This window comes from Rattus rattus, chromosome 6, assembly GCF_011064425.1.
Source record: "Rattus rattus isolate New Zealand chromosome 6, Rrattus_CSIRO_v1, whole genome shotgun sequence".
Taxonomy (NCBI): domain Eukaryota; kingdom Metazoa; phylum Chordata; class Mammalia; order Rodentia; family Muridae; genus Rattus; species Rattus rattus.
This window is the reverse complement of record NC_046159.1, coordinates 120,279,791-120,303,511: the sequence shown is the minus strand read 5'-3', so window position 1 is coordinate 120,303,511 and position 23,721 is coordinate 120,279,791. Positions and strand designations below refer to the sequence as shown.

The window sequence follows — 23,721 nt, the reverse complement described above, 5'->3', positions numbered from 1 at the left end:
ATAAACATCTGTTGACCCAAGTCTCTTATAGCACATAGTATATCCTTGAGAGACTTGCCTAAAAGTAATGATGCTGGAGAATAGCACGTATCCAGAAAGGAGCTAGGTACCAAGATAGGTACAATGAACCACAAAGAGGGGGACACAGTATCACAGTTGTAGAGAAAGACTGTAGAGTAGACGCAGGCTCCAGTAGGGGAACTGTGACTTCCCATTGTCCCCATACAGGCATGGCATAGCATTGCAAGTTCAGGACTGGGAAAATGGTATTGTACTTGAGAATTATTTTGATATCTACACTAATATAAGGCTAGTTTTAATTAGATATGGTAAAACACGAAGACACTATTGTATTCTGACTGACATTTTTTATGAGAAGGGACTCTAGATACAGAAAGTGCAGTACCTCCCTGGGACCATGTGGAGAAGTACTAGGAATAGGAGATTCAGATCTCCGATCACGGTTCAAATGAGAAGGAATTGGTAAGACCTTGGAAACAAGATTAGAGTTGGCCAGCAGGCTCCTGAATTGTGTATAGGGGCTACTCTGTCTGTCCAATTCTTGGCCATTAAATAATTAAGGCAAGCATATAGCATGATGGTGTCTGAGAATTCAATAAAGGGAAGTACATGGAAAGTGTGACCATAGATTGGTTTGCAGTCAAGCACGGGCCGGATGCAGAGTTGTTTTCTTAGCTAAGGGTTGCCTGGTCCTGTAGGGACAGTCTCTTCAGCTGTGCAGAAAGGAGAAATTTAGTTCATAAAAAGCTTAGGGGGTAGATGGAGAAAGTAGGGGTGGTATACAATGAAGTCATTCTTTATAGAAAGCCTTGAAGAGTGTTTGGACTTGCTTATTGACTCCCAAGGAGCCCTCCAAAGCTGAGAAACGTAAAGTAGGCCTATGCTGCGGGGTCCTCATTCCTTTTCAGCAGAGAAGACAGTTGGCTGGAGAGGCACTGAGTGTAGAAGTGTGGAGACAGCAGTGGATCGTTTGGAACGCTCATGTGACAGGGAGGAAAGTATAGATTCAGGCCTATTTAAATATGCCTTGTCTGGTTAGCCGTGACTCGGAGAGTGGAAACTGATATCTCACTGTGGCCCAGACTCAGGCAGAGTCACAGGTAGAGCACAGAACATGTGGGAGAGAGGGTGTACAGGGAAAGCTGTGACAGAGTTAGCTGGGATTTCTTGTTCAGGATAAGGTAAAACATTTAAGGCAAGATGTTTAGTTGAATTAGGGTTCTGTCACTTACATTTGAATACAGGATGCCACTCTTAGGAACGCAGGAAGAAGGATGGATGGCAGAGCACAGCACAGATGTAATTAATAACATTAGAGATGGGACAAGACAGATAATACTGGAAGGAGCAGAATGGCGAGTGATAGATGTCAGCAAGAAGAGTAAAGCGAGATTCATGTCGGGGATAGAGGTGGGCTCAGGAATCTGGTCCTGAAGAAAACTGATCCTAACATTTCCTGTGCATAGCAAAACTGTTGGGCGCTCACACTGTCTTTCCCTGTAATCTATATATGCTTTTGTCTGAACATTACATCCTTTCCCTAAGTTAAATCATCTCAGGATTATGTACCTAATACAATATGAATGCTGGAAAATATTGTACTGTGCTACTAAAAAAAATCATGACAAGGGAAAGAGCCTGTATCTGTTTATTTTCAACCCAAGGAGACTGATACGCAGGAGTGGAGCCTGCAAACAGAGAAGCCTGAATGTTGGTAATGTCATGGAGACAGGCACCTGCCAATAGCGTGTTCCTTCCTCTGACAGATATAATGTGTGAAGGGGCGGTGGTATTGGCTGTTTGTGCTAAGGCAGGTCTTGGAGCAATGAGTTGCTGTGTGCTGTAGAGAGAACCTAGGAGGTAGGTAGAGTGTTGGCACAGAGTAAGGAAGTAAGAAGCAATGATGGACGCTAGGAACATGAGCTCTGCAGCAGATGGAAAGGGCAGTTGGTAGCAGAGCCGAGTAAAGAAACAGCTGTGATTATTATTTTGGCAGGGTCGGGGTGTGTGAGGGTGGTATGGCAGTGGTATTATGGTGGTGCTATGGTGATGGTATGGTGGTGATGGTACAGTGGTGGTGGTGTTGTGGTGGTGGTGGTGTGGTTGGGGTGGTGGTGGGGATGGTGTGGTGGTGGTGGTGGTGTTGTTGTGGTGGTGGTGGTGTGGTATGGTGTGGTGGTGGTGGTGGTGGTGGTGGTGGTGGTGGTGGTGTGGTATGGTGTGGTGGTGTGGGTGTTGGAGTGGATGTGGGGGAGGTGTAGTGGTGGTGGGGTGGTATGGTGTGGTGGTGGTGCAGTAGTGGTGGTGTGGTGGTGTGGTGGTAGTATGTTTGCTATAGTAAATAATTGGTAGGATGACCATGAAATCCAGGGACATGTATATGCTGAAGCTCAGTTCCAGTGAAAGTTATTAAGAAACTGAGCTCCTGGTTCCTTTGTCTACCTGGCCAGAGTCTCCTGGATCATAACATTGTTCCTGGTGAGTTGGGGACTCCACTTTATAAAGGCTGTTTTATATTTCATCAGTCTGTAAATTGGGCTTCAGAATGTTGCTATAGTAGCTAATCGGTCTCTCCTTCACAGCTAGAGTTACACTTTTCCTTATTCGAAGATTTATTTATTATCTTAAAAGCAAAGCAAAACAAACAAAAACAGCTTACATATGGAAGCACCATTCGTGTTTCTCTTAGCCAGTCGGCTTCTTTGACCATTTGGTAGTCTAGGCAGTTCATTCCCTCAGGGCAGTTTAAATATAAATACTGGGTGTGACTTTATAAAGCAAAACTAGTCATTACTGTTTCAATGAGTTCTGAAAGGCAGTGTTCATTTCCTGAGAGGAGCAGGCAGCTTCCTGGAACGAGGGCCAGTGAAGACTGAGGTTTGCTCACTATAGAGATGAGGAAATCATCATAGAGGAGGACCAATCAAGTGCTATTACAAAGCCATCAGCTGCTCAGTGACTGCCATCTTCCCAGATCCATCTTCCCAGTGAAGTCTCAGCTCTGCAGAGAGCCTTCCTTGACTGCCCCTGCATTGGGCTCTCTCAATCTTCACTGTCATTTACAAATGATTCCTAGTGCCCTTGACATCTAAAGAGCTTGGGGGAAGGAACGGGAATACCAGAGACTTTGGTATGATACACTACTTGGGTACTTGCTCACAGAGACAAGAATTAACAGGTTTGTTGATGCTGGCATGGACGTTGTTGATGTATTTCTCAGTCTTAGATATCCACGTAGCTCTTGCTGTTTGACCTCATAATGAGACTGGCTTTGCAGACAGATAACGAAACCATTGTAACATCTAACACCTTAGAGGTCCATGCATTCAGATCCTATACTCAAATTTAAGAACATTTGATTAGTTGTGTAATCCATATACTTGCAAGAGTATTAGGGAGGGTTACCTCAACATTACAGAGTAGGGAATCCCAGCACTTGGAGATAGAAGCAGTAAGACAATCTTAAGATGAAAATCAGATTGCCCTATATAATGAGTTTCAGGCCAGCTTGGGCTACTTAGTAAGATACTTTCATAGACAAACTTACTTTAGACTATTGGTAGTGCTAAATCAGTTTCAAAGCTAATTACCTTTGGAATGACCTATTCAGATATTTGTATAAATTGATTTTGTTTGTTTGCTATTTTTGGTGAATTCTATTGCTATCTATATGGGATGGGTAAGGATTATATCTATGTAGACCAGGCACCATTCCTAGGTACATGTTACCATTTGCTTCCTAGACCCAGCAGCAGTGTGTGTCTGGTATCAGTTTTTACTAACAGTCCACAGAGTGAAAACCGTGTGTGCAGAATATCAGGATAGTAGGATCTTCTAAGTGCATGGCGGTATCTTGCCGGCTCAGGCAACCATCACCATGTCTTGTGTGCTCTGATGGTTCTCCTGTGCAATTGGGTCAGTCAGTTTGAGTACAGAATTGCGTGGCCAGAGCCAGAGACATGCTTTCTCTCTCAGATACTCACGGTAGCGCAGGAGAGTTAAATAGCACTCTTGTCTTTTTCCGCCAGCCAGCTAGATTGAGAGAAAGATAAATAGAATGGGGTAAAAGACAAGTTTGGCTACCTCCTCTACACTCCTGCTGTCTTCACAGAAGTTCCACAGCATCATCTTACTGATCAAAAAAAAATGTCCTCTATCAAAATGAGGACTTTTTCAGTCTAAACCAGCTAGGCTGCCTACATGGACTGGCAGTCCCCTTCTGTGTAGTCAGGCAAGCTAAACTGGCAGGTTGAGGGCTGATGATGAGTTCCTTGCTCCCATGCTAATTTGTTATGATTCTTGTGTTCTGCAGGAATATTAAGGGATGGCTTAAGGCTACCTTAGAGCAGAGGCAGATGCTTTTAGTTACAAAGCAGGGACAGGCACCCAGAACCCTTTCTCCTCTTGCAGTGAAGTTCAGCAGCCACTCCAGTAAACCTCCCTCACAGAAGAGCAGCAGCAGCGTCTCCCACATGGCCGTTCGGCTTGCAGGTTTGAGCTCCCCATTCAGCAGGAAAGTGGGAGGTGTAATTTGGAGAAGGGAAAACAGATTCTTCTAAGACTAGACCTTAAAATGAAAGTTCAGGTTTCCCTCTCTCTGTTCAGAGCCCAATCGCAGAGGGTCATAAATCATATCTGAGACTCAGGAAATGGTTTCCTTCCGTCCGAGTCTGTGTTCTTCTGTGGGAGATGCTGTGTTGTGCCTTTTTGCAGTGTGGAGCACACGTGTGCAGCATTCTCTAATTTATTCACAATCAAAGATGATTTAAACTCTGCCGCCCCCCTGTTGCCATTCTGCTCACAAAGGCCCAGCAGAATGAGAAAGAAGAGACAAGAACAGCTGGATGCTGGAGAGAAGCAGGGTAGATACCGCTTGATAAAGCCATTGCTTGGTAAGAGATGAGGTAATGCTAAAAAAAAAAAAAAAAAAAAAAAAAAAAACTGCCAGAAATAGACTAGTTTTCACTGACAAGAATAAACACGAACAGTCCAGTGATGACTGACCTGTTCAAGTTAATATGAATTATGTACCCCGCTTGTGCAGTGCCCTTGGTTTATAAAGCATTTTTCATAGCTGGTAATAGATCACAAACCATGAAGTAAGACAAACTGGATAAACCAAAATGGATCTGTCCCAGTTCCTGCAAGTAACTCGTATCCTGCTGAGGTCTGCCTATGCCTGGAACTACCTCAGGGCCCCTCACCCCTTAGCCCAAGTCCTTGTGCTTCTGCCCTGAAGGGTAGTGGGGAGTGTCTTACTCAGGTCTATGTGTTTGCCACAATCTGAAAGAAACTCATTGAATTCATTGCAAGCAAAGGACCGAATTACTTATAAAGGCCCCTGCTTTGCAAGCTCCAGTTCCAGTTCAGGCAACCTGGGAAGCTTCCTGGTTTAGCCTGGGGAGTAGTAGCAGGAGGATTCTTTCAAGGATTGGGAGTTATTTCATGGTGGTAAAAAAAAAAAAATTACCGGCAGAGTTTGAATAAAGGATGTATCCAAATCGTTGAAATTCTTTTGCCCTTGATTGTTTTTAATAAGGTGACTCATCTTGAGCTGGTAGACAGTGGCGTTGAACGGTGCCTTCTGTCTCTTTTTTTTCCAGATGCTCAGCAGTTCTTCCGACTGGTGAATTCCTAGTTGGTAGGTCAGGCTGGTCCTTCAGGACTTGGGAGCTGGGTACCACAGTGATAACAAAAACCTTCTGACAGTTCCTTTGCTTCCTGGAGAATTGTACTTTTAACAAGGACAACTTGTTTCCCAGAGTTTCAAAATCTTAATTTTGTAGTCACAAGGTCTCCCCACAGAGATTATCTATGTACTATCTCTAAGAGACAAGCTACCCTTATCTGAACTTTTTGGTTTTAGAATATTCTTCATGTGGGGATTCCTAACCTAGTGTTATTTCCACAACCAACACCTAGTTCCATATTTCTTTTTCCAAATCCAAAATAATTAGGAGTTTCCAGAATTATCTGTGCTATTCCTGAAATAGAGAAATACTTCAAGGGCAGTGCTTTGTATCCACTGGAGACGTTTTGTTTGCCTATTGGTTTGGGTACCTGCTAATTGTTCATATACGTAAGATGTTTGTCATTGTTGTTAATTAGCGAAAATGCCCTAGATGCTAAAAACATAACAGAAAAGAAAAGCCAAATGTTTCTATGGAGTGACATAATGTGAACAACATCCAGAGGAACTCTGTGGAAATTTTCGGCAAAGAATTTGGTCCGGCAAAACCTACCAAATTCCTGAGTACTCGATCCACAGATATTCAGTTCCCCAGAGCAGGACAATTATTTCTTTTGATAATTTCACACCCTTCAGAGGCCTTGTTTTTCAAACCCTGACTCTGAAACCAAAGAGATTTAGCCCTCATTTTAATCTTTGTCTACCTGTTTTCTGGATGGAACCACTCTTTTACTCTCAGTAAATGACACGGACTTTTGTAAGCTCCATGATGGGATCGTTTGTGTGGAAAGTGTCCCAGCTTACTCAGTATCTGGAAACTGTGGAAAACCCAGAATATAACTTAGACACTTCTCAACGAGCAGTTTACGTTCCATTGTTATTTTAGGGCTACAATCAATACTTCTATGCCTCTCTCCAAGTTTACTGTGAAAGCTGAGAGACACATCCAGTTCTAAGGCAAGGTTAGTGACATCAGCAGCTCCACAGTGGCTCCCTTGTCTAAACATGACGCTTCAGAACTCATTGTTTGCCCACATCTGAACTGATTCCTTGTATCAAGCGCTGCTGCTGAACTAGATCTGTGTTGCCGTGTGTCCCAAGTGTCTTCTCCCTGCCCCACCAATTTCCTCAACATTATCTCATAATAAATATCTTGTTCATTTTTCTCCAACCACAGTATTATATCTGTGCCTGCTTCTCTAAGTGTTAGGCTATGAGTTCATGTCTGTCCACGGGCAAATTGATTATATCTTCATAAGTAGTGGTGACTCTTCTTGACTGGGGCACGGAAAGATTTCAAGCCATTATAGACTAACCAGAGGAGTTCGGGCCAGCTGCACAGCTGACATCATGATACTTGAGCTGTGTAATTTAGTGTTTTGCTCTTGAGGTGGGGACTAAGGCAAGGGTGATGGCCTCTACCAGATCTGTTAAATATTGAACTAGAAATCACTGCCCTTTCAGTAGGGGACTAATGAAAAAAATAAGGCATAAGAATTCATGTAGCATTTAGACGATATCATCATTTATGCAAAACTCCAAAGGAATTATCCAAAACACTGGCTAAAATCAGTAAGTCAGGATGTAAAATTTAGAAAATACAAAGTTTTATCTATTTATACAGACTATACAGTCTAGACTGCCCCAACTCCTGAGTGCTGGAAGTACAGGAATGTACATAATCTAAAATTGGTTATATTATCCACTTTTGTGTATGCTTGAAAATTTTCACAATATGTAGAACCTTATAAAGCCAGTTTTAAAAACTTAGATGTATTTTTTATAAATTAGTGAAAGAAAATACAGATTAAAAATCAGACAGTGTCTAGGAATTAACCTAACAAAATATTTCTGAGACAGAGCTGCTTCACTAAAAAAAATAATAATAATTAAAGCAAATATTGTAGGAAGCTTTTAAATACAAATCGATGTATTTAATTAGAATATAATAAAAAGAATAGAAATAGTCCTGGAATGACCAAGTCATTTTTGAAAAACATTTAAGGGAGGACTTACCTATTTCAATTGTAGGATTTGCTATAAATCAGGGAAATATACACATGCATCAGCAGAATGAATAAAGAGTCCAGAAATTGATCCATATATGTACTTTCAACAAAAAAATTCATAAAAATTCATTAAGGAAAGTATACTCCCTTCCAACAAATGATAGGAAAATGGATTTGTATGTGGAAAATTCAGATATCAAGACCTCCTTATTGTTGGTTTGTTTGTTCTGGTGCTGAGGTGGCGCCCAGGGTCTTGCACATGCTAAGCAAAAGCTCTGCCATCGACCTACCTCCCCCAATATTATAAGCACGTGTTACCTCACAATAGGTGGTATGAGGTCATATGCATTCCAGTAACTTCATATGGACTGAGAAAATATATATATATATATATATATATATAGTGTGTGTGTATTTATATTGTTATATATGTGTGTATAAAACAACAAAAACATGCATCATGGATTTGAGAGAGAGCAAAGAGGCTGAAAGGAAGGGTTGGAGGAAGAAAAGGAAAGGGAGAAAGCAATTTAGTTATACTTTATTTTTAAAAAATTAAAACATTCTTTTAAAATGGGTGAATATAAGACCTAAACCTATGAAACTTTTAGAAGAAAATGTTCAGATGTCCAATAATATGTTTCTTAGGACACACACTCAAAATACATGAAGCTTAAAAATGTTTAACGTGTTTAAATGTAACTTTTATTCAGCAGGTGTAATTGTCATTTTAGAGGCTTATTACTGAATAAACTTAACCCACTCTAGTTCTTTCTGAACTCTGACTGGCTGGTTCAACTCAACTATTCAGGCTCAAAATCCTTTCCAAGCTGACTGATTCAATCTAGCTCCTCTCAGCTTCTGACTGAATTGCTTTGCCTATCCTCTAACTCTGGCAATCTGTTCTAATCATCTGGCTCCTTCTCATTCTGTCTTCACCTGTGTTAGCTTGTTCTCTCTGCAACTTGTCTCTGTAAGACTGTCCTGGTAAGACTGCCATACACATACACTACCCACCACACCATCCTTTTTCCTGTCTTGCTGCTCTTCAGCTGTCTTTCCTACCTGTTTTCATGCAAACTGGGCATATCCTATCTGTGACTCATTCTGTCAAATCTTTCTCTAATTTGTCACTTTGTCTGCTCCTCAATTAGATGTCACTTTCAAATATGGCCACTTACTTCTACAAACTAACTTTGCTTTCATTGATTGGGATTAAAGATGTGTACTAAGGGCATATCTATATTCCAGCCAGAAGGACTAAAAGTGTCTTTGCAGCCAGATCACACAGATACGATTCCTTGCCAGAGCAGTCATGTTGCTGGGTTAAAATTCCTCTATAAACATGGTTGAAAAACATCTTCAAAAGTCATATCCAAGGAAGTGAACACTGATCTGTAGAGTTGAAGAAGATATGATATGCATGATAAAGGACCTTTGTGCATAATAAACAGAGAGTTCTTAGAGCTTAATAATTTTTGGTAGCCTCCGTTAGAAAAAGAAGAGTGTATACTTCATCAAAGTCAGCCAAAGACTAGCTGAGCTGGATATGGTGGTGCAGGCTACAGTCCCAGCTCTCAGGAGACCAAAGAAGGAGGACCCCAAGTTTGAGGCTATTCTGGGTTACAGAGGAATACTATCTTAAACAAAACAAATTTTCCCTATCATAACCATCACTATGACCACCATTACCATCATCACCATCACCACCACCACCATTACCACCATCATCGCTACCACCATTACCACCATTACTACCACTACCATCACTACCATCACCAACAAACTAGATGATATAATCATGGCTAGAATAGACTGAAGTGTGAAAGCTTAGTCAATCTTATATATTATAGTGGATTTAGGACCTAACAATCTCTGTAAGTAATTTGGTAATACATTTCAAAAGGCTTGAAAATATTTTGATTTCTTTATTCCAGTAGTGTCATTTCTATGGGAATCACTGATAATTATATCATTCACGGGTTTAAAGCAGTGTTAAAAGCAATCTAAAAACAAGCTAAGTGGTAGACAATATGATGGGGAATAAAGTACAATACTCAAAGTTCTCAACAATGGCTTCCATTATATCCTTAGGAAAAAACAAACTTGGAGAATTCAAGGCTTAACAATAACTCTATTTTGATGTATGAAGTGTGGATGATTTTGTTTGTATTAATGTTTTCCCAAGTTGCTCAGTAAGCATATTGTTTTAAACAATGACATTTTAAATGTCTGTTTTAAACAGTATAGACTGGATTTCTTTTGTTAATATTAAATAATAGTGCCTGTTGTATTTAAATTTTTGTTCTTTAATATTAAATATTCATTTATATTGATTTTAGGTAATGATTGATTCTAGTAATAGAAACATTATTTATAAGTAATTGCTTTGTGGAGAGCATCCTGCTTATTGTTCTTAACTCAAAAAGACATGAAGAATATAGAGCTATAGTTAACATAAGGATTTGGTACTCATGGCAGAGATCTGTCCATCTGTATCCCAGTTCTGAGAAATGTGTAGTGGCTGTTTGGTGTGCTGTGTTTCTGCAGAATTTGAGACAGTTCCTGAGTTCAGCTGCTAACAGTAATATTGGTTCTTAGTAGGAAAGCAAAAGAGTGTGGTACTTGTGTGCCATTCTTGACCAAGTTTGGAGAGAGGGGAGATCATTTCTTTTGCAGATGAGCATGGTCCCCTGTGTCTGGCTAAGATAAGCCCCCGGAAATGTGTACCAAATGACGTAAAGGCAAAAGGAAAGCACTGAGAAAATTTAGAAGAAAAGATTGTTTCTGTTAAAACAGTCCAATTCATGAATTCTGTTAAAATGGGCTACATAAATTTTATGGCTTATCGAAACATGCTTTCTAGACTTCAGCCTCAGAAACCAAACAAATGTAAGTCAGTATTGGTTTCATTCATTCATTATATGTATTATGCTATTTCTAGGATAACAATTTCATTCCACTCACACAGAGGGATGTCTGCAAGCAGGTGGTAGAGGGGTATAATAGAGGGTGTTCCTCTTTTACAGTTACCTTTTGCCTCACTTCTAGCACAACAGCACGGCAACCCTCCTTCTATTTTGTATCTCCTGTGTGTCTACATGCATTGTCTGACATGGAATCATGAGAATGAACCCTTCAGGTAATTTGACCTTTTCTCATAACTCTAGAACTTGATTTCTGTCCTTACCTGGTGAATTCCTAAAGCATTTTGGCCAGTGGAGGTTGGTAGTTATCCCTTTGTAGACAATAAGGTGACTATTTACATTACTGGTCTACTGTCTCCCATCATCACCTACTCTGCCTGTGCCAGGGAAAGTAAGGAAAGTAACTCCTGGGCTGTTTCGCCTCTCTCAAAGTAGGAATTTCTTTCTTTTGTGTGTATAACTGAGATTTTCACCCTTTCTTCTTGCAAGAGCTCATCTTTGTTTGATTTCGCTTTGCTTGAACTTCTTGCCACTAAGACAGATTTAGGCTACACAAATGTAATCTTAATGTTGGTTGTTTGTTTGGAGAGCAAAATCCCTGTTTCCCCATCTCAGTTTTGAATCAGAATAGCTCAGGGTTTTAAAATGAAACAGTGTAGAAGCCAAGAGTCTCCCTGAGTTATAAATCCCCGTGTTACATTTCTTATGCATGTTTCCTCAGCCAGTGTTTGATGTACAGCCAGAGACAGGGATTTGATGCCAAGTTTGTGCAACTCTATATATCTTTGGAATAGCATCGACTCTTAACTTCTTTATCATCTCAAGCACAACTTATTTTGTTAGGTGTCATGTACAAATGATAAAATATCTTTACATTTTAAGCTTATAAAGAAAATGAAAGCATTGTACATATTTGTGGGTTGTCTTGTGAAGATTCGTGAAATGTCTCTTTAAATATGAAATTAGATATTGAATGAGCATAACCATCCCTCTGTCAATCATCTCTTCGAGGCATCCCTAGTTCCTTCCACTTTTGCTTCAGTCCATTGATCATTCTTTATATACTTCAGTGAAAAGTGAACTCAGGAGGAGAGGTGGTTTCCAGTTCAGACATCTCTTTCCTTTTACTAATGAAGCCCTGTGTTGAGTCAAGAGTGTGTTGTTTGTGAATGGGATGGCGATCTCTATTTAGTTGTTGACATCTCGAGTGTACTATTGATTAGAACCATTTTCCACTCTTCTCAGATGGAATCGTAATTTCAACCATCACCCCTGGCTTAAAAGCATTAGCATCATTAGTACCCAAGGCAGTGGCAGCCATGTTGGGTTATCCAGAGCTGGGAATAGTTTGTCTCAGAAGTCTTCAAGCAATAAGCATATTGTGTCTGCTACTTTTAATTTTGAGGTTATCAGGACTTTGACAGGAAAAAGGGCAAATACAAACAATTGTCAAGTTTTATTTTACACATGCATGATATATTCTGGAAAAGTGTTGAAGGAAACTGGCTAACTCTTATTAAATCTGTCAGCATGTGGTCAGACTGATGGCTGTATATGTAGTACATACAAAGCTTTAACTTCTTCAATAGGCTTGATTTTGCCTTTTAAACTTTGGTTTGTTTTATTTTTGGTTTTTTTTTTTGTGGGTTTTTTTCCTAGTGGTTTAAATAGAGTTGTGTATAACATTTATCTCTGATACTTTTTCTCTTGTCTTCCAAAATGTTCTTCTCAGCATTAAAAGTATAGGCTTTGAATAAAACTGCCTAGGGAGAATATCAGATTTTGTTGAGTGACCTAGGCTAGTTAATAAATTGTTCTAAGCCTTCATCTGCTTTCTATTAAACATGAATTAAAACAATGGCTATTACCTAAGCCACTTGTCAGGGAAAAACATATTAAGAAACAGTCAATATTAAGCTTTTAGCAAGGATTCCTCTTTTTCTTAATAATTTTAAATTATTGTTTTGCTTATGTATGCATGTGCACAATTCCAACTTTTAGTAAGATGAATTGATTCAAGTTGTTTATGGATGTAAACTTACGGATATTTTAAGAGGAAGGACTTTGTGGGAGGTTTAATTAATACATGGATCAATGTTATCTTCTGTGAAATTATAAATACAACTCACAGAGTAACTTTTAATTTATTTCTTAGGAGGATTATAAGTATGTCACCTTTCTAGTACTGTACTAAAGCACCTAATGTTTCTAAGAGCAACACTTTATTTTAGCTCATGGTTTTGGAGGTACCAGGTGATAAGTAGACCCTTTGCTTTTAGACCTGTAGAATACATGTGGGGTGGCACAGAACAGTGCCTTATGGCTGGAATATATTATATAGTGAGCTGTTCACCTCTTGACTGAGAAGGAGAAAGAAGATGGAGAGACCTGGGTCCCACGTCATCTTCAAAGCATGCCAAGGCATGATGTATTTATTAAGCCTCCCACAAAACCCTTCCTCTTAAAGCGTTCATCATATCCCAGTAGCACTAAGCTGGGAACCAAGCCATTAACATTTCTAGCTCTGGGGAACATTCTATATCCAAACCCTGGCAGCAATGTACAATTAAAACAACAAGAACAACAACAACAAAAATACCAGTACACTTTAAGTATAGCTTACCTGATTGTTTTGAGCAATGAAAAGCTAAGGGCATCTGGTACATTTACAGTGACAGTGTCAATTAACTATCATAGTAATTGTTGAGGTTTTGCTTCTTGCCGGTGGATTTCTCCAAATGAGTTCATAAAGCCTCATGTTCTAATGAGGAGTAGTGTGAATAAGATGTCATAACTTATATTCTCAGGCATTTGAACGTTTGGTCCCCTGTTGGTTGCCCTGTTTGTCAAGGCTTAGGAGGTGTGGCCTTGCTGAAGGAAGTAGGTCCCTAGGGTGGGGCTTTGAGATTTCAAAGTCTGCTACCTGCTTGTTTGTTCCTGTTTGTTCTTTTCCTATGAGCTCTCAGGTGCCGCTCCTGCCATGGTGCCCGTGGTGGCTTGCTGTCATGCTTCTTCAGCATGATAGTGATGGACTTTCACCCTCTGCAACTGTGAGCTCAAAATAAACTCTCCCCTGAGTTATCTTGGTCATGGTGTTCTATCACAGCAATAGAAAATCAACTAATGTACTAGACTTAAGAACTCCTTTAAGAGTCTATTTGTGTAACTAATTAGTCCCTATCTTTATAATGACTCGTTTTCTTGAAATGCATTTCACGCTCAAGTACTTCTGAGGCATAAACCAAGAAATTACCTGCACATTAGCTGTTCCTCCTGAGAAAAAGGCTTCCTCAACCCAAGGCAAATCCTTTTCAAGTCATTTCTTTTCATCAATACTCTCCTCATATATATAAGCATAAATTCAGTAATGTTGAGTATGCTTAGTATCTTTATTGCTGACATACCCTTCTTGTCTATTTTTTTCCTTATTTTAAGAAATGAGAACTTTCTATGTTACCAAGGCTTAGGTCAAACTCCTGGGCTCAATAAATCCTTTTGCCCAGTATCTTGAATACTAGAAGACTAAACACATAGGACTGCACCCAGCTATTGCTCTGTCAATATTATAAGTAAGGAAATATGGGGGGATGTAGCTCAGTTGGTAGCGTGTTTGCTTACCACACAAGAAGCCCTAGGTTTGACCTCTAGCACTGTAACCCCTACCATATACACCTGCAATCCCAGTATTTGGGAATTGGAGGCAGAAGTTCAAGGTCTTCCTCAGGTCCAGTGAGTTCAAGATTAGTGTAGGCTATTCTAAGACAAAATAGACATTAAAATGCTCTGTTGCCCAGTTCAATGTCTTAGCAGATAAGCTGTGTATAAGAACGTTAAGATGAGTAAGCATGCTTATTGAAAACTGGGTAAAAAGATTTTTAAGTGGCTTGGGCATGTATTCAGCTACAAATGCTTGCTTGAATCTAAAGCCTCTGGTGGTTTCAAGTTATTGCAAAAGTGGAAGCAGTAAGCATGAGCTATCAGGAGGAAATACCTTTGGGTAAAGAAGCTGTCCCAAGACGCTTAAAGAATGAGGATGATCATAAATATGCAGTGTTGAAGGTTTGTATCGCAGAGTGACTGCAAAGAGTCTATTGTCGAAAGGCTACACCCAGAGAATACCTGTTCTGTTGGATCCAGTTAGGGAATACAAACACCAGTCCTCCCAATAGACTGTGAACCAGGGAACAGGTACTTCGACCCTCTGTGGTGCTCCTGAAACTGTTCTCATCTGTCATCAGATAAAAATGAGACCAAATTGTTGCATCCTTCCTGGGACCCCAGGCTCTGTTTTAGCCAAGTGGTAAACACGTCCTCACTTGCCACATCTAGAGTTACTTCTCTGCTGAGGATTTTGACTTTGACCCTGATTCCTGAGCTCTTTCCTCAGGAGGCTCTTGGCTACATATTCTGTTTGCTTAAGTCTGGTAAGTGCTACTTTTAGCCAGCTGACAAGCATGCATTATGAATGTGTTGTTTTCCTTGGGCTAGGCTAAGTGTGTCAGTTCAATGAACACAACCCATTTGAGAAGAGCTCAAAGGAAAAATGCTGGAGTAAGGCTTAGCCGGAGGAGGCATCCAGTGAGCAGATTCTTTGTAGAAAGCAGAGATTACAGACCAGTGCTGGTCAAACCAGTTGAATTATGTGGGTGATGTAACAAAATAAACCACACCTCTTCTTCTTTTGTTTTTGTTATAACAAAATGTCTAACATATATTAGACATTTTTGTTATGGTTTGTATATCAAAGTTTTGGGTCCCCCAGTTGTACTGTTTAGAAGGTTCTGAAGCTTCACAGGAGAAAGTAGGTTATCAAAGCAAGTCTTTTAGGGGTTAATCTTTTCCTGAATAATCCTTCCTTTCTTCTCTTCTGACTGCTAAAGATGAACAAGCTCTCTGTATATGCTCTACAACAAGTACAGAGTGAGCAGAGCAAGTAACCTGGGTGAAACTACGAGCCCAAACAAACCTTCCCTCCCTTAACTTGTTTATGTCAGGTTATTTATTGTCATAGCAGCAAAAATCTGACATGATATTCTATCATTCTAATATAAAATGTAGAAAGATGTCTTAAAAATCAGTTGTAGAGTGGGTAACCTGCTGTATATCATTGACCGTGTGTGGTAAGAGTTTATCATATCCTTCTCTACGTTTTGGTTAAGACCAAGTGTAGCAGCTGTTGCAGAATATTTTCTTCAGGTCATGCTCTTATTTAATCTGCGACTTTCAACTTCTGGATAAAGATGAACAATTGCATTCTTAATCAGCCTGCACTCAAAAGTGCATTTTACATCATAGAATTACCTACTTCTGTAAACACTGCTTGTAATAATATACAAAATGATATACAAAAGACAGGGAAATACAAAATTTGAGTATGCATAACATACAAAGGCCTTTTTGTACGTGCAGAGGATGAAAGTGACCAGCATGAGTGCAGGTGTTGGTTTAGAGAACACATGTTCTGTGATGTGGATTTATAGAAACATGGTTTTAGAAACAAGAAAAATATGATCGGGGTTGTTGTCTAACCATAGGATGTCTTACAAAACAAGAGGCCTTCCTTGATTTCTCTCATTTTAAAATCAGTAGATGTCAGGAACATGGATACATAGATATTTAGCAACACGTACAGCTGCTGTTTCTAGCCTTAAAGAAAACCCAAGGTATGCATCTTGCACTTCATTGGAAAGGTGGGAATCAAGCCATATTTATGAAGCAAAATAATTGGCAATTCTATGTTTTTGATTGTGCTTATATATAATATGCAACATTTTCAGGAGGAAGCTTGTTTTTTTTTTTTTTTAAATGTACTTTTTTTTTTTCCGGAGCTGGGGACCGAACCCAGGGCCTTGCGCTTCCAAGGCAAGCGCTCTACCACTGAGCTAAATCCCCAACCCCAGGAAGCTTGTTTTTAATAATTCTAACATGCTACAATTAGGTCATTAAAGCTGCTAAATATTTTATACTTCATGCAAATTATTGTGCACTTTTATGGGAGACTTTTTGTTGATTTATGTCTATCCATAACATGTGATATTTAAATCTGGATAGTTGTTTGTTTTCAACTCTTGAATACTTATCATTTCTTTGTAGCAGAAGAAACTTTAATTGTCTGTCTACTAGATATTTAAGAATTCCTACAAATGGTTTGCAGCTGTCAGATGACTAAAGAACATGAGGGTCGTTCTACCTACCTTTCAGTATTTTGTTACTCATTGTTAGTCAGCCTTTCTCTATATCCCACTCCCTCATGCTTCCTAACATTCGGTGACCACACTCTACTCCATTTCTATTTTAGCTCAATATCTGACTGAGAATATGGAGCATTTTCCTATAATTAGCTCATTTCACTTAATGTAATGTCTTCCAGTTCCAGTCATGTTGTCACAAATCCAAAGTTTTTTGTTTTGCACAGTAATGTCTTTTGTACGTATATGTATATATCACATTTTATTTATTTTTATCATTTATGTCAAAACTATCTTAATAGATTCCATATCTTCATACAGTAGATAATGCTCACAATTTAGAAACAAAACTAAATACAACAAAGACATAAACTTATGTTAAATATTCTCAAAGTATAAAAGCTATTGGGCAAAACTGGCAATATTTTCTGAATAAAGGTATTTCATGTGATTCAAAAATTTAGCTCAACTATCAAAAGGTCACTTCCGATTTAAGGATAGATTATATGTTTAGAAGTTACTCGAGATACTATTATAACAAATGTTGACAACATAAGTTTTTAAGGTAAGTTTATGTCCAGTAATGAAAAATGGATTGTTAAGATGAAATGGGGGGGCAGCTAGATGCCTGAATGGATAAAGATGCTTGCCAAGTAAGCCCAAAGCCATAGGTTCTCTTCCCTTGAGATCCATATGGTGGAAAGGAGGGAAGGAAGGAAGTAAGGAAAGAAAGAAGGAAAAGGAGGGAGGAAGGACTTCTCCAGCTTGTCTTCTAACATCCCCAGATGCAACACACATGCCTTTCCCAAAATAAGCCAATAGAACTATTACCGCTGTGTGTGACTTGAGCAGGGAATGTGTAATAAACACTAACTACTAACGTGAAGGACAAAGTCCATGTTTTCAGAAGAAATATTTGAAACCTAGTTTAGATTTCTAAATGTTATTCACTTTAAGAATATCAAACAGTGTGGTTGTTAGAGATCAGAAAGGAAGGATTTTTCTTTTTGTTTGGTTTTGGTCATGAAACTTGAACCTAGGGTCTCACACATGTTAGGCAGGCGCTGTGCTATGGAACTGGATGTCGGCCCCCCAAAGTAAGATTTTTATCAAAGAAACATTTGTCTTCAGAAAGCTGTGCTGTTGGTCTTGCCTCATTTAGATGCTTCTCCCTTGGTATAAAGTGCTGTTCTCAACCCTCATCCAGGGAACTTCTCATTGCAAAGCACAGAGACGACTGAAAGAAATCAAAATCTATCAAGAGAGAGAGGGAAAGGGAGAAAGGGAAAGAGACAGAGGAAGAGAGCAAGGGAGGGAGATAGGGAGAGAGAGAGAAAGAGAGAGAGAGAGAGAAAGAGAGAGAGAACAGGACTTCAAGAAAACAATTAGGTTGGGCATGATAGAGCAGGGCTGCAATGTGTGTGTGCGTGTGTGTGTGTGTGTGTGTGTGTGTGTGTGTGTGTGTGTGTGTGTATACATACATATATATTAGTGATATAGTTTATGGTAGTAGAGTTCTTGCCCAGTATGTGCAAGGCCCTGGGTTCAATCTCCAATAACACAAACTACTCGAACTTACTGACTCACTGCAGATTCTGTAGACGTAGTGTGCCAGGCAGACTTAGAGTGGAATCAGCAGCCATTTTTGTGGAAGTGTAGAGTTGGTTAATGACGGTCATCTTACAGAAGTTATGACCTTTGATTTGGATAAAATTGTGTGACTACTTCACAGAGACCAGAGATCACGTTGGACAGTGGACATGAGAGCGTGGGAATGAACCTGGTTCCCTTTGCTCTGACAGTGTGGAGAGAGCATGGCCTAAGTCAACAGAAGCTGCATCTCAAATGCCATGTGATAAGGAGCACAGGGAGAGATGCCTCACTGGCACCCCCACACTTAGGGAGCCCCGTACTTAGTTGAATGCTGTATTATGGCCACCTTGAAATTTTGCATGGTCTTTGAACAAATGTTCCATTTTGTAATGAGCCTTGGGTATTAGTTGGGGTGTCTTAAATTATGGCATTCTTTGAGGAGTCCGAGCAAAAGGACCCCAACAGTGTACTTTGTGAAGAATGCTAGACATATTTTCTGTGCTCAGAGGGTAAGGAAATAGGGCACCCATAGCCACCTCATCTTCCATGGATGCTCACTGATAACTATGTCCATTGCTCTCAGCTCAGAGTGGGCAAAAAGGAGAGGACAGGGCTTGGATAAAAGAAAAGAAACTGTCATAGTACCTCCTCACGTGGTGGCCTTTGGCTTGCTGAATGATGTAAATACAGCCACAGGACTGCCACATTTCTCCAGGGTGTTTGCATCACATGCATAGTAATGGGGAAAGTGAAGTGCAAGATGGCTTTGATTTTGAACTTACATCTCTGAAGTGATATCTCTGTGATTGACAATAAGATTCTCTTTGGAGAACCTAGGAGGAGCATGGGATGCTTTTAACTCCTAAGCCTTGGTAGTTTTTTTAAATTTGAAATTATTTTCTGAAAACCACTGAAAGGCAGTTTGAGGAAACTGAACTTTTTAAATGCTTTTTTTACTTTCTAATCTAATTTGGTAATAGGAAAAAAGAAAACATGTCACAGTACTTGTGTCTCCATGGTTTTGGCTTGCTGAAAGTCACCTAAAAATGGAAAGTCTTAGTTCTGTGTGGCTGTGCTAAAGCAGGGAACTGTATGCAATAATTCTTGTGAAAATGTTTGACATTTGAGAAGATTCAACTTGATTTATTATAATTTGCTGGGATTTTTTTTTTCAGTGTCAGTAAATGTTTTTAATAGCTATTTCGGAATGACCTGAGTCAGGGATTCCTCGGTATATTTCTACTGCTAATCTCTGTTTCATGTAAAAAACCTTCGTAGACTATTTTTAGCAAATTTGCATGTTGTGTTTATTACATAAATGTGAAATTAACTTTGTCACTGATCGGCTGACATTTGGAATTAAACAACGTTGCATTCCTTCCTGGGATTGTGTGAACTATACGTTAATACCCTGTAACAATATGACTTTATTTTCTTTAGGCCCTTATAGTTGGACACATTTTTACAAAGTATGAATATATTTTCTTATGTAAAGAATTTTACAAATTATTTCATTTTTTCCTCTAACATTCTTAATGCCTTTCAGCCTAGAAAAAAAAAAAAACATGGCAAACCTATTTATGCCTTTAACTTAGCTTGATTACCATTTAAAATATAAATTCTGCCAGGATAGAGTTTTTTCTAATTTTTTTTATTATTAATGTTTCTAATTTTACTTTGCCTAAAAATTGTCTTAATTATAGAAATTTATCAGATATAGTATAATTGGATACATGTGTATAGTTGGCAATGACCACTAATTTAACTTTATTTTAAAAAATTCTAAGCCTTTTATTTATGTATTTATTTTATCTATCTATCATTAATCTACCTATCTCTTGCTTTCTATCCATCTATCATCTATCTAAAGTGTGTGGGTGTTTTGTCTGCATGTATATCTCTGTATCACATGCTTGCCTAGTGCCTACAGAGGCCTGAAGAGGACACTGGTTCCCCAGAAACTTAAGATCAAGACGATTACGAGATGCCGTGTGGGTGCTGGGAATAAAAGTTGAAACTTCTGGAATAGAAAGGATTTCTGGAGTCATCTCTCCAGCCTCATGAATTTTACTGGAAAACACTACACCCATAATTCAGGTCCTTGAAGGAAGAAAGTATTATGGGAACATTTTATTTGTACCACTTTTATTCTAAAAGTTTTATTTATATCATTTTAGTGGAAAACAATCAAATTCATTCTCTCACTGTATGTCTCTCCCCTCTCTCCCTGTCCCCTCCTTCTTTCCCCCTTGTTATATGCACATGTGTGTGTGTTTGTGTGTGTTTGTGTGTGTGTGTATGTGTACACATATCATATACATGTGTGCACATTCATAGGCTGGAAGAGAATTAGGACACCCTGTTCTATCGTTCCCTGCTTTATTCCCTTGATACATAGACTTTACCTGAACTTCGAGCTTGCTCTGTGAGCTAGGTTGTCTGAGAATAAGTCCCAGGGATCCAGCTGTCTCTGTGTTTCAGTAGTAAGGCTATGTGTGCTGCATACATGGCTCGTAATGTGGGCACTAGGATCGAACTCAGGGCCTCCTTGCTTGTATAACAAGTACTGTTATCACTGATCAATCTCCCCACCACTGCAAACATTATACTCCTGGGAAGTGTGCCAGCCTTCAACAGCCATGACAAAAGATCCAAGACAGCCCTCTTAAAAGCAGGAGAGGCACCACTGTGGATCAGTTTCAGCAGCATAAGTCCCCGGTACGGTGGTATGGTACGTCAAGGCAGGATCCTGTTAAACTGGAGACTTGGTTGCCTTGGAGGTCAGCCTGCGAAGTGAAAGGGGGATGAAGAGTCTTGTCTTATCCTAATTCCACTCATGTGAACATTCCCAATTGTCTGATTTCCTTCCACCTTCTGAAGAGTCTATCACATGCCAATGGCACCAGGGCCTGGGGCCCAAGCTTTCCACATGTTCAGCTTTGGGGACACTCAGAATCTAAATTACAGCAAGCAGAAATTTAAAAACAGGCCAGATGGCTTGCCAGGATTGTCAGGACTGGGGCCCCTCCTGGGCTTTGACTTACCTCCAGACAACATTGTCTGCCTTTATAGCAGCAGCTTTGAGTACCCCATGGAAAAGTCATCTCAAAACCTAAGATAAACCTGTTACTTTCATTTACTTCTTCAACTCATCTCTCCAATTTTGTTGTAGGCTCGCAGGAAGGAGGTGTTCATCCAGGAACGTTATGGGAGATTTAATCTAAACGACCCTTTCCTGGCACTCCAGAGAGACTATGAAGCAGGTGCTGGTGACAAAGAGAAGCCAGTCTGCACCAACCCACTCTCCATTCTTGAAGCCGTCATGGCCCACTGCAGAAAAATGCAAGAAAGGATGTCTGCACAGCTGGCTGCCGCTGAGAGCAGGCAGAAAAAGGTACGGAGACATTCACCTGTTTTTCCTCTAATAGTGTGGACCAGCGAAACCATCTCACGTGGTAGCTGTTTAATGAATATCACACTATTCACATTTTAGGAGTGATTAGGATAAGTTCTTATGAGTGCACAATGTATCTAGAAATAATAGAATCATAAAAGTATGAAGGAATATTTTCATGGAACGTTTAATACTTTCTTTAAAATATACATTTGGCGGGAGTGGGCTTCATTTCCCTAGTGCAGTAAAATGCCCTGCTCCAGAAAGTTCCTTCATTCTACAATTCAGCCAGGACTCTCCAGTCACGTGCAGCATCCCCAACACATTCTATCTAGAATCCATTTAAAATACTTCTTTGTAAGCAGACGTGGGTCATTCCTGCCATCCCAGTACTTGGAATGCTGAAGCAGGAGGATGGGAAAATGAGACAGTTCTGAAGGAGACGTGAGACTCTGCAGTCTAAAACAAAGTCAAAATTAAAGGTGGTTTTACAAATAGAAGTTTTTATTATTATATTTCCTCTTCTTTCCTTACAGCAATGAAGGTAGCTGAGGAGACTAGAATGAGGGGCTGCAGGATTGTCAGCAAATGTCCCCCTAAAGCCTAGGCTGCTGACAAACTCACTTCTGGGGTTTGATGGGTGCAGAACTCAAGATGCCGCATCTTTTTCATCCCACGTTTAGCTAGCCGTAGACAATAGTGTGAAGGGGCTTTACTTTAAATATTTACGCTATCATCCTTGAAGCTGTGTGCTTTAGCTCTAGTCCTATCGTCCATTAACATAGGAATTGCAGTGCTCTCCGATAGATGTGGACTAAGAACAGATCTTTTTATCAGTGCGTTACATGGCAGACAACCAAAGCTCCTGGTAAAAAGGAGAAAGGCAGAGCAGGGCACTCCAGGATGGGAAGCAAATACTTTCTCTGGACTCCACAAACCTCCTACCAATTCTTCAGCTAACCACTAAGGTCCCTAGAGGTCCTCAAAACTCCCCACAAACCGCACAGCAAAGCCAGTGTGCTGCAGCTGATGTCACTGAAGCTCATCTCTATTTCTTGGAGAGGATACATTTCAATTATGTTCTTAACGTGTCCAACGAGCTGGATAATAAGAAATGATTTCTGCTGGATTTTATGCTGCATTATCAAAACTTAAGAAAATATTTTGTTTTTCGTTTATTACATGAAATGTGTAACTTTCAGAATTTTCCTCATAGTCTGGATTTTAGCATTTCACTCTTAAGAGAAAATAAAGGGCCCATTTGTAGTTGGATCAAAGGTTTTATTATCTAGCTGACTTTTTTTTTTCTCTTTAATCAACGCACATCCTGTTTGTTTCTGAATGACTGGGTCATTTCCAACCTGGCTGGCAGTGAAAGGAAATTGTTTCTGTCTTATGGGCCCTGAGAGGCTCATATAAAACAAGCCAGTGGGCCTGCCTCCCCTGCATAACAGGACACAGGAGTTCTGTTATGGTCAGATTCATTGGCTGCGAAGTCTCAATGAAGGGCATTTGGGTGGCAATTGCTGCTTTGTGTGTGTGTGTGTGTGTGTGTGTGTGTGTGTGTGTGTGTGTGTGTGTGTATGTGTGTGTGTGTTTAAAAGGTATTTTCTTCCAGTAGATCTCTGTGTGTGCAAAAGACTTAAGATTTGCATTTTTCCCAGGATGTAATAAAGAAAATATTGGCTGATAAAACCAGAAACCTCAAAGTTATCCTTTTTTTTTTCATTTTAAACAAGAAAATCACCTGTTACCTTTAGTGTGGAAAGTAAACATTTTAACCAAATGCCTTCCACCCGCTTCCTGCACAGCAACTCGTAGTTTGAGGAGTCCTTTATTCTCATTACATCTCACTTCCTTCCTATGCTGTGGAAATCTGTGAAGGCAGAGGGCCTCGGGG

At 39.7% G+C, this 23,721-nt stretch overlaps 1 protein-coding gene across 1 annotated transcript in view; it reads left to right on the top strand.

The window, feature by feature from the left end:
• The window catches only part of Cttnbp2 (cortactin binding protein 2), a 158,230-nt gene that overhangs the window by 44,974 nt on the left and 89,535 nt on the right, over positions 1 to 23,721 (top strand). Inside the window, exon 3 of the mRNA XM_032906912.1 lies at positions 21,600 to 21,821. Within this exon, the coding sequence (XP_032762803.1) occupies positions 21,600 to 21,821 (222 nt within the window). The remainder of the gene's footprint in view (positions 1 to 21,599; positions 21,822 to 23,721) is intronic.